Source organism: Scatophagus argus, chromosome 7, assembly GCF_020382885.2.
Source record: "Scatophagus argus isolate fScaArg1 chromosome 7, fScaArg1.pri, whole genome shotgun sequence".
Lineage (NCBI taxonomy): Eukaryota > Metazoa > Chordata > Actinopteri > Scatophagidae > Scatophagus > Scatophagus argus.
This window is the reverse complement of record NC_058499.1, coordinates 16751787-16764042: the sequence shown is the minus strand read 5'-3', so window position 1 is coordinate 16764042 and position 12256 is coordinate 16751787. Positions and strand designations below refer to the sequence as shown.

Genomic DNA, 12256 nt, shown 5'->3' with positions numbered 1-12256 from the left:
CTGTGACATCATTTCCACTGTTAGATCATACTACACTTGTATGCTGTATTGAATAACTAAACTGAAAAACCACAGATGCAACGTACTTTCTAAATTCAAATCTGATCAGGGATCTGTGTTTGAAACATCTTGTGCTATCCTACAGTCAAAGAGAGGCACTGATTTTGAAGGGGCACAAACACCCGACGCCATGGGAAGGCAAACAGACAAACTCCCATTAATGAGCACTGGGGACTCGCCAGGTGAACGAAGTGACCAGGAGAATATTTCAAGAAAGCATACTGTCTGAAAGAGCACACAAACATTTACACGCACACACGGCTTCTCAGCATGACCAGCTGGACCGTGTAGGGGAAGTAACGCCTATTGTAGCCGTTTTAGACAACAGATGGGAGGAAAATCTCTCGGCAGAGAGGAGAGGAAAGGACAGGAGAGGAGAAGAGAGGAGGGGAAAAGTCTCCGACTCTCTCTCCCTCATTAAGGGTGGTGAGTTTCCAGAGCCTGCTGCATCACTCCTGCCATCTCTGCCTACACAGGGCTGTGGCTGCCTCTGCTTTCACATGGCTCCACTGGCTGCATGTAGCTGACCGCAGAGCATTCTCACTGTACAGCCACCAGTGCTGACAGCAGGGCTGAACTACTGCACAGCACTCAGCCACAAACAATCCATACCATCATACAGGCATCACCCAACACAGCATGACATACTGGAGCACGAAGCCCTCTTTTACCACTAATGGTACGTGTGCATGCAACTTTAACAAACTGCAGTGTCATTGCTGTCTATGCTGAGATAAAGCTGTTCAGAGAGCCCAGTTTCACCCCCCCCCCCCTCCCCGGGGTATATGAATATAGATCAGTATAGCGCTTCTTTGCCAGATCTGTGAGCAGCACCTCATGGTGTAGTCTGTCAAGGAGGAACCCTCTAGTCCATATCGGAGGAAAACCCGCGTATTGCAGTCAGAGCTTAGAGGAGGAACGCCTGCCTGCCTGCTTCTCTGCCTGCGGACTAAGAATAGATCAATGTATCAGGCAAATCGGGATTAGCGGCGTTGTGCACCAATGACAAGACACACACACACACACACACACACACACACACACACACACAAACAAACAAACAAGACCGTCGGGACACAAAAAGTTCATTTTAAGAGCCCATCACGCGGTCACCGTCTTTGGCGTTAGACGTTTTTCACGTTGCTCTGCTTCTGGATTCACACACACACACCCAGTCAAACGCCAACGCACAACCAGCAAACCAACGTAAAGCAACATCACCTAAATCCCCCCTTCGTCCCACTGTGTGAACAATGATTATGTCAGCTCACAGAAGGAATAACAAGCCCCAAAATTTCCCACAAGGCTTGGCAGGTGTTTGTAACTAAGCGGTTAGTTATTTATCACCTGCAGACACCCAGCCGGCCAAATTTCAACTCGCTGCGGAGCGCTCCGAAAATAAATTGTGCAATTAAAAGGAGATGCAGAGAGCAAGCTGTCCCAACTAACCTGTCTGTCCTTTCCCGAGCGTCTTCTCCAAACGGTAAGGTCCCACGTAATTGGCATGTTGGGCACCGCTGTTGTCTTTACCGGACGATGACATGTCGGATCTGGGTGAAAATTAGACACTTTACAATAAAGCGCAGACAATTAAACAGTCCTCGCTGGTGGTCCAAACCGCTGCAGTCTTTTCTTTACTCCACAGCCTCTTCTCTACCTCTCGCTTTCTTTCTCTCTCTGTGTGTCTTTTTCCCTAACGTTACCTCACTCGCTGTTAGACGAGGTGAGGTTTTCTCTTTCTCTCCTCTTTTCTCCTACCGCTGCAGACGAGCCGCGAGTGCCTTGAATATCATTGTGGTTGGAAGCTGCGCTGCCGCTGTGCGTCTGTGGGAGGTGCTGCGGAGCCGTCTGCGGTGATTGACAGCGGATCCATCCAACCAGGGAGACGGACACCCTCCACGTTGCCGCCCTTTTTTTTTTTCTTGTTGCTGAAGCGTCTTCACTTTCTCAAGAAAAGTTGCAGGTGGTGATCAAGAGTGTTCAAACGCACACAAACTCATTTTAACATCCATTATTTTAGAGCGAAAATTAAATGGCTTATAAAAATACACATAAAAAATGGTCTTCTTTGAAACGTGGCTGATCTCTTTTTCACAATAATGTTCAGTTACTTTGTTTAAAATTCTTGGATCTACTTCCTCCTCCTCCCTTATTAGGATATCCAGAATCTATTAAACAATGATGATTTCACAAGTTCAACCACTGGACACAGGGGCTCTTCCACTTCACTGAAGTCGGTTCTCAGTGTAAGTTTTTTGCATATTGGACCGTAAATTGGATGTGATGCCACTAAATCATCTCTTATGAACATATCTTAAACTCAGACTTAAGGTGAGCACAGATAAAGTTTCCCTCCTTAGCAGATGCATTTGAATGTACATTGCATACATCATTCTGCACAGTGAAGGTCGAATATAAAAGTCAACAGTAAGTCAAACACATTTTTGAGTTTGTGTTTTAACTGTTGCTGTGCATGCCCCCCCACCCACCTATACCTCCCTCTGTGTATGTGCACTGTTACCTACAATTTCCCAAAGTCCAGTGCAACCAGTACTCCTCTCTTGGAATAACACTGAACTTTTATTAATCTCTCTTCATTTATACAAAACCTTGAATGAATATACAACATGTCAGGACGTTATGAAATAAAATAATAAAGCCCATAAAGCTAAACTTTGACAAAAGGTCCCTGTACTTTAGAGGTGCAAATTCTCAAACAAATTTGAAATGTCACATTTCCAAAGGCCACACAGAGAACCTGGTGCCATTGGAGCTGTTGTTCCCTCTGGGGATAATAAAGACTGAACTAAACTAAACAGGTGAAACTAAACTGTCGTCACTCCGAACATCATCTATCAGAAAGTGCTACAGCAATTCCAAATATTTACAGTATACTGGTATAGTTTACTGAGGTGCTTTTATTATTGCAGCAAATAGTTGTACAAGAGTGTAGGTGAGTTTCTGTCTTGGCCCTTTTGTCTTTAGTTTTTTGTGCACTTTCCCAATGCTCTTCCTTCTTACCCTTCTTGTCTCATACACACATAAATGCGTACAAGCACAACCGCACTGTGGTGTGTGTGTGTGTGTGTGTGTGTGTGTGTGTGTGTGTGTGTGTGCAGCAGAGGGGGAGAGCGTTGGTCCTCTGATTCATTTCACACCCCACTGGTCTGAGACCTGTGACTGTGGCTCTGGCCTCTGTCTGTTCCTCACACCCTGAGAGAGTACAGGTGTTAGGGGACACATGCAGGAGAAACACACACAGATATCCATGCACACACACAAGCACACTATGTGACCTCAAAATATTCTTTAACAGAATAGAAGGTTGAGGGAGCAGCTGAAATATTAAGCAGAAAGAGTTACATCAACACCAAACCATAGTCTACTTCAAAGCCAAAGACGTTCCAGAAAGATTCCCAGGCTTTCTTCTTCATATACAGCCCATATAATTACTGTCATTGCATTTCAATGATTTATTGGACAGGAATATATATATTGTTTTAGTGCATCATCTAACTTTTATTCAGACAAATCACAATGTTACATAAACATCATATACTGCGCTGTGTTGTAAACTTAAACAACCAGTTACAAAAGAAGAAATGAAACTCTGTCCAGGGTATAAGAGAAATATTCACACCTAGAAATATGTCACTCAGTATAAGCAATGTAAGAGAGGAAATGCACTGCAGTGCTTCACAAGAACATTTCCAGCCTTCTCACTTTTCATTCATGTAGCTAAGTTTACAAAACACACATGCCCCAGTTTGGTGCCTTTGAGGTTGTGTTGAGCATGTGTGCCATTTCCCCTGATGCCCTCCATCACGCAGGGAGCTCAGTTTGTGTGAGTAGGTGTGACCCAAAGTGTCACCCACGTGACTGCATGGTGCCAGGTGGACCAGCCATGTGATGTCAGCGCCAGGTGCCAGGTGGGCACCATCTCAATAATGCATCATGCCCAGCGCTGGCACTGGCAGGCGCACCACTTTGAAGTGTTCCACAAACATCTGTAGCTTGAGTTTTTAATCACCTTGCCTGTACCTCCCAGCTTTCCATCAATCCTTCTCTTCTCCCTCACAACCCGCATCCTCCCTCTCCCTCTTCCCTGCAAAGAAATTAATGAGAAGCCTTCTTAGTTTGTGTTTGAGCTTGTGTGTTAGTGTGTGTGTGTGTGAACATGTGTTTATGTGCGTATTTACACATGTTAACCCACAGAGCCACCACGCTGCAAAATTCAATCAACAGGATAAACAAAATCCTAAAACAGCTCCTTGTCTTCTGGCTGTTTGTGCAATATTCAGCAAGGCAAGAATTATCAAAGAGTCCTGTTAGATAACATTTACCATCCACCAAACCACAATCGCCTGCAACTGCAGGCTTCAATACTCCAAAAGATGTGCATACTAATAATCACTTCTTAAACAACTGATCCAACTAAACAGTTTTGTAACGGGAGCAAATCCTGGAATGTGGTGTGCGGTACGAGACGTCTTTCACAGAAATTATTATCAAATTTATTTTCAAACAAAAATCTGTTTTTTAGAGTGAGATGTGATGAAAGATGATGTGTGCCAGAGCGTGAAAAACAGAGGGAGAGACAGAGAAGGAGAGGTTTACCAAAAAGTGGAACATATTTGATGTGTGGCAAGAGTCCAATAACCTCTGGACGTGAGAGAGAGAGAGAGAGAGAGCATCGACTGCATAATAGCTCCCCCATACTACTGTATAATGAATAGCCTCATAGCAGAGTCCAACCAGTTCATTGGGGGGGCCTTAAACACATTATCTTACACTTAATGTGTGCACATACACAACCCAATTTGCACACACAAATTCACAAACTGGTAATATTGCAAGTCTTCCACCCAGAATTGGCTGCCACAACACACAAACACATACATGTGAACTCACAGCCTTTCGGGGTTGTACAAACAGTTTATTGCCAGCTAGCTGCACGCTGGAAGCTGTTGGCTGTTACTGGATTGGCCAACATGGTGTGCTTGATTAATTAGCGTGTCATCCAAATACAGAGGAGACTATTAGTGTTCATCTGCAAACATTTAGAAGACTGCAGAGGAGAGAAATGAATGAGAAGGCAACAGGGGTGAATTTAGGCACGAGCAGACATCTACCTGATAAATATAGGAGTCATCTGTTGGCTTTGCTGCAAAAAAAATAAATGAAAGGAAAAGGACGTCACAAATATTAAAAAAGGAGAAGGACAGAAAAAGTGACAGCGAAGGACAGACAATGACAGAATCTGTTCATGCTTTCCTCGGGTGAAGCCGTTTCTCATGATATATCAGATAGCCACCCTTCCACTGCAGACACAAAGGACTGGGGAGGGTCAAGAAGGGTGCACCCAAGGGAGACAATAGGACAGGTTACTTATTCCATAGTGCCTCACAGATCTCCTCTAGAGGCACATGGCAGACAGTGAGGCTCTCGTTTCCATCCGTCACATGCAGGTGTGTGTGCATGTGAGTGTGAGGGAATGCAAGTTTTGTCTGCAATGGTATTCACTGGGAAATAAAAGGGTGCATCATAAATAGAACTGGTAACCAAACCCGTACCTTCAACAAAGATGTAGCTTCTATGATAGCACAACAAGGATGCTTCCACGTGTACAGCAGGAACGTGTCGCATGCATGTGGAGTAAAATGTCATAATTATCCAGACACTGGAGGACACTTGTGCATGTCTTCAGGTCCACATGAGGACTTTGGAGTGTGGGACTCTTGAGCCCCAGCCACTTCTGTATGCAAAAGAGAGGGATGAGACACAAACACACACATGCACACACTCTAGCATGTTCATGTACCATGTTTAGTGGCCATCCGGTGTTCATTTCAAATGTCACTACAGTGTTCTGGTTGTACACTGACATGCCCATGAGTGAGGCTGTAAAGGGAATACTCACCAGAGGGAATAAGCTTCTCGCTCACTCACACATACACACACACACACACACACACACATACACGCACACAGCTGCAACTCCACTGCCCCCTGCTGGTTACAAAATGCACATCCCTTCACCCCATCCCCACAAAACCCTGAACTTCCTCCACAGGGACATCTATAATGCCCTAATAAAAGGATATGGAAACACAGATGGTTCCTCTGCAATCAAGAATATACACACTTTTATCCAGATCTTCTCAGACAAGCTCTTGACCTAGCAACACACAACAACAGAGACCCCGTCTTGGATTTTCTCCCATGGCACACATCTCACCTCTCTCTACTGACATCATGAAATCACAACCACAGCCATCTGACCCAGTTTACTTCTGTTTCTTCTCTGTGGTGCTGCAGCATTCAAGCCCTGAGCAGCTCTCTCAACAACGAAATGTGCTCTAGAATAAAGGTGGATTTCTCTGTCCCATTGTCAGTCTTAAGGTGGAAAATTGGATCCACATACTACACAGTGCAGAACACACATTCAACAAGCCCTAAAAATAAATTTTATTTTAAGGTGGTGGGGAGTGGAGCTGCAGTAAATATTGCTGGCTTTCAAAGAATACAGCAAACACATAGTTGTTAGTTTTCATCCACCTATGCATGCATATGTACCACATATCTGAACACACATACGAAACACACACACACACACACATGCACACAGATGCACACACAGAGTGAGCATTCCCTCTTTAATCATAGCTTTAATCGCAATAAACATAATTGCTGTATAAGAAGCAAACTGTTAGTAATCATGTAGAGGGTTTGGCTGTGGCGTTGGATAATTAGGTTGGCTGTGTGCGCCTCACTAATCACAGGGACATTTAATGGCAGCGTGGGGTGAAAGACTAAAACAACTACATTTAGTTGTAATAAATTCACTGATCACTCATTCAGCATGCACAATCCCTGATGCCTCTCTGGCTCATTAACAGTTTGAGTTTGAAAAAACACAACACATAAGGAGCATATCAATGTCCTCTCTGGTGATTACTCCAAGAGGTAGGTTTCATCAGGATATATCAGCAGCACTTTTGCTGTACATTTGTGTTATGTATTTTACACTAGACAAGAGTTACGACTGTACTCTTATGAGCTGCAGGCATTTATTCAACAAAAAAACTCTTTAGGTTCTTCACATTTTTTAATCTGAGCCCCAGTGGTTCCCCACTGACCCTCCAGCTTTCTTACATCATAGGCCAGAGACCCTGTTACAAATATTTTGTTGATGTTGTCCTGACCTGACAAAACAAACTCAAAAAGGGGGGCACATTTCCAAAAGCTCTGACTATTTGCCAATACCAGTTTAGTCACTATTAAGTGCAATTGCTTGTGGGGCTCACTACATAGGTGACCTTTCCCTGTTGTACACTGGCTGAGTACCCTTGAAAATGATTCACAAATATACTAAAGCAAGCATAATTCAAAATCTGCTTCTGGCAAAGTCATTTGTGCAAGCTTTTAAAACCTCCCTGTGTGTGCTGGCTGCATGATCTAAAGGACTTACTTGAAAGAAAAACATATGGCTCATCTTGTATCATATACACTGCATGAAGTCTGATTTTTCCTCTGCTCCTTTTTATCATCTCAGTCATCTTCCTTATATTCACTCAATATATCTCTGTCCTGTTCATGAGGAATACTTGGCTCACACATGCTAAAGAAATGATGCAGTGAGTGTTGAACAATGACTTCAGATCATTCAAAAATCAGTCTCTTCACTTCACTACGAGGGAGGCAGTGAAGGGGTTATATCAGAAGACATGGAATGCCTCATTTGCAGATATCCAAAGAAACATTCCTCGGGGACACTAAACCTGTCTTGTAATTGTTGAATGGATAATAAAGGCGAGAAATTTTCCAAAGGGAGGCAGGAGATCAAGGCCGATTGTGAGAGATTCCAGTGCTGCTCAGGGCTCGTTCATATGAGCGATATGAGCCATTCAAGGAAGCTGGTGCTGCGTATATAGGCAGCTTTATTACTTGCACTTGTTTCAAAACACAAAATAAGTCAGTGACTTCTACACTTTAGAAAGGTGCAATGAATCAGTGCCTATTTGTTAATATTACTGTGCAAAATAAATATTAAAATCAGTGCGACACACTGAGTGGGAAAGTCAGGACGCTATGTTTTTGAATGTGACACATGTAAATTAGAACTAGGGGTACAATGTATTGTACTTGTAATGTAACATTAATTTCCAGCCCAAGGCTGTAAAGCTCTCATTTGAAGGTGAACACAGCTGCACAAGATATTTACTCAAGTTATGCCAAAACACTAAGATGCTGATAATCAAGGACTATCAAAAACTCAGGCAATAATTATGAGTGTGAAAATGTCTGAAAGTGTGTCTGAATTATATCAATGTCTCACTGAGCAGCACCATCATAATGAAGGTTACATCATCTCTTTGTGGCAGCACTAGACACACACATGCATCCCCTGTTAACCCCTACATGTTTCTGTGTTTTTTCACTGGCTTTAATGGCCTGCAGGTCAGGCTGCAGAGTTCAAGTGGCCCACAGCTCTACAGAGAGAACTAAAACCCCATTAATCATCAGATGAACAGGGGTACCTTTTTATCAAATGACTGATGACTTCTGGATGTCTGCTATTGTACTAACCTAAATAAAATGAAGATTTGTAGATGTGCTGACAGTCACTGAGCAGGAACACCTTTTTAAAAACTGGTACCCCATTTACTGTACACAGAGGAATATTTTAAATTACCAGAAGGTGCAAGCAAGCTCAAACATCAAGTAAATTACTTGGCTTGAATTTCTCCTCCCTACACCTTTGGCATCACTCATCAGTTATATTAACTGTGTTATAGTTGTTACAGGAGTATGTTGAGAGCATAAAATTGCCTCAGCATAATGCCTTGGAAATTAGGCTACTCATTCTTTGAGGAAAGATCCTCAAGCACCTAACAATTCAAAAACAATGTTAATGAGGGGGGACTCAAGAGGTACAGCACTTTAAAGAGGAGATGACACAAACAGCAATATGACATCATCTTCTTTCAAAGTCGTACTGTAGTAAGTTGCAGTGGCTTTTGTCTTTGTCTCAGAGGGAGGGACGAAGGGAGGCTGAGGGTGGAGAAAAGAGGTGGAGCAGGCAAGAGAGATGGATGGGGAGAAGGAAGGAGGCGACAGACGTGGGCAATGCAGGGGTGGCTCAGGCTGTGGGGGACGAGCGACAGTGGCAGATGCATTACCAGCGACATCCCCATCCCCGCTGATGCTGGACTCTCGCTCTGTCTCACACACACACATGCTCACAGGCACAAACACATGCGTCCAAGTTGATTGAAGCCAGCGGTTTGGCCCCACACCAGGCACAGGGGGTAATGACTGTCACCCTTTTTTCCCCATCAGCCCCCTGCCTTAATCAGCACACACACACACACACACACTCACACACAGATATGTATACACATACATACTGTATGTGCTATTTTCACTCCTCTCTCTGAAATGTCGGGCTGGCAGGAGGTTGTGTGGGGTTCCTCCGGAGAGCAATAAAAGCTGATTGGAGTTAAAACAGTTGGTCAGGCCTCCCCGCCCAGGCATCTGTTGGATTACAGTCAGCCAACCTGTCATCTGTGAAATGAAGGTTACTATGAGGCAAGAGAGGGGAAAGGCCACAGGAGGGGACAGACAGGCAGGACCAGAGACAGAGAGGAAGGATGTAGGGAGGGGCTCACAGATTGGTGTAGTAAAGGTTATTGTCTAAATTAATAGGACATGCTGTGATAAATTGTTCATTTGTGCACATTTAGCTAAAGAAAAACAAGCAGAGAAAGAGAAGGGGATCACAGACAAGAGCAGCGATGGGTGAGGGGTCGTGTGCAGGGAAGGACAGACATATCTGACCTTTAGATGAATCATTTCATCTCTCCATCCTCATGTATCACTGCCTCCGAGCACTGGGGGTGAGGAGCAATCCCTTTGACCCCCACCCACCCCACTTCCCTTTCCATCTCATCTCTCTCTCCTGGTTGCTGGTTGCTCTGTCTGTCACCCACTGCTGAACTCACCCACTGCCTCCACCTGCTATGCCGCCCCCCGAGGGAATCATTTTCACTCTAGCAACTTCAATTAACCTTACCCCTTCATCCACGCAAGCACACACGTGCGCAAGTATGCACACCCATCCATGTACACACACACACACACACACACACCCTGGGGAACACCCTGCCTGAGCACACACACACCCTCCCATATCAATCACAGGTGTTAAGGTCACTGGACTGGGAGATAGAAGCTTTGCAGAGCCTCTCTAGTGACATGCAAAAGAATATGAGGCTACCTGCCGCAGTGTACAAGACAGTGTATAGACTGTCCTTAAACAAATATCACAGACACTGCCATAAATCCTTTGGAATAATTAGAGCCAAAGGAAATGTATCTCATTTCATGCTTGAAGAAACGGTAAATGTCTGCTTCATTCTCTGCCTTAGGATTAACTTTTGGAGGTCATGGGCTGAGTCGGGTGCACGTTGGAGGAGACATACATGTTCAGAGAAACTGAGGTGAAAGAAAGATCCTGCAGTGTCTGGGAGATTCTCTGTTGCCAATTTCCAGAATTACACCACAGCCTTTTGACACTGAAGTTGCAAGAATTAATCCAACTCTGCCACGTCCTGTCCTTGAATCTTAAAAGAGCCAAATGAAATAAGCATCAAGTACAAAGAGAGGTGAACTTTGATACAAGAGCTGGATCATTGTTTCTGAAGCCAGTTGGGGGGACTAATCTGATGCATCCGTGCACACAGTTTGGCAAGCCGGCTTGTATAAAGCAAATCTGGAATTGAAAGATTGGTGGGCTTCCCAGTTGCACAGCAGTAAACAGCTTCCAGGGACTTTAGTATGCCATTAAAAAGCCGCTAGTGCTCGTGTGTTTCTCTGAGCGTGCAAGCACACATGCACGTCTGTGTGTGAGCACAAACCAGAGGGGGAGGTTAAATCCACACAGCTGTTCTTGAAATCAGACTTGGCTGGTGTGTGAATGCCTGCAGGCAGGAAACTCATATCTACTCTTCCACTTGTTTTCATCATCATTTAGCTGCTCTATAACAATGCCAGGCTGCTGTTTAGGCAGTGAGGTCCAAAACCTAACAGGAGCCAACACTGTAAGTGAAGTGTTTTAATATGCTGTAATGGTGAGAGTAGGGATGTCTTCAACCATAATGGCACACTCGGAGAGTAATGATGCGCCATATTGATTCAAAATCTCTGTTTATTCAGCTGGTGTGCTGCACTCATGCTTGTACTTTCAATAGCAACTTTGAGGCTGCACCGATGAGAATACAGCGTGACTTATCATGGCTTCAATTAACACCTGAAAAGAACCAGGGGACTTGGACTGATTTCACATCTGATTATAATAATATGCCCTATGAAGGGATTAAGACTGCAGGCAAAAAACAAAGTACGCTCAATTAAATATGCTTGTATAACACACGTAAATGTATGCACAGGCACACAACCTTTAATTCTGTACTAAAACACCCCCAATCACTCTACAACTGCTACATCTTTTGCTGCACCCAGCAGAGCTCTCCCTGGGCTTATCAGTGCATAATTGCTGTTGATTGGTGTATTATTACTCTGGTTAATCTGCCCGTGGGTGGCTAATAAAGGAGCTCCATCAGGGATGTTATCAATCGTTGACAGAAGGTATGCATGAAGCGAAACTGGAAGCCAGGAAAAAGGAAGGAGATGGAGGGCTGGGAGTGAGGAGGGAAAGACATGAAGGAAAGAAAAGTGAGATGTGACTGTGGGATGAAAGGGAAAGAGGAAAAAGAGTGTTCTGATTCATGTTGAAGGAGGACAGAGAAGGACAAATTAGCAAGAAAAAATATCAGAAATCAGACAGGATTTTGGGTTTAATATGTTTGTTGCTCAGGATGTGTCCATCAGAGGTAAAGAAGGTAACGTCAGGAGGCTGGATGTTGTTCTGACAGAGTTGTGAGAATGATTTTACTCCCCGGAGAATCCTTTCATGATTGATGTGGCCTTGTTCCTCAGCCTCAGTTCTATTTCTAACGGAGGCTGGAGGAGGAGGAGGCTGTGGCGAGGTGATTAGATTCCTCTCTATTACAAGGCAGGCTGAGACATTTAGGATATCACCCACAGCAGACACACCTCGGTCCCAATGCCCTGTACAATAACAGCGTGTTGGCAACTGACAAGAGAGGAAGCTAACATGACAAACTAGTGTTTC

General features: G+C 44.2%; 1 protein-coding gene across 4 annotated transcripts in view; it reads right to left on the bottom strand.

The window, feature by feature from the left end:
- brsk2a (BR serine/threonine kinase 2a) overlaps positions 1-2129 on the bottom strand; it is a 152038-nt gene extending 149909 nt beyond the window's left edge. Inside the window, exons 1-2 of one of the 4 annotated variants that reach the window (XM_046393489.1) lie at positions 1764-2129; positions 1510-1610 (exon numbers count right to left, since the gene is read on the bottom strand). In XM_046393489.1, coding sequence (XP_046249445.1) covers positions 1510-1603 — 94 coding nt within the window. In that variant the 5' untranslated portion in view covers positions 1604-1610; positions 1764-2129. Of the gene's footprint in view, positions 1-1509 lie in introns of all 4 variants that reach the window. The other 3 variants (XM_046393488.1, XM_046393490.1, XM_046393491.1) reach the window with 3 other exon arrangements.
- Between the last annotated feature and the right edge of the window lie 10127 nt (positions 2130-12256).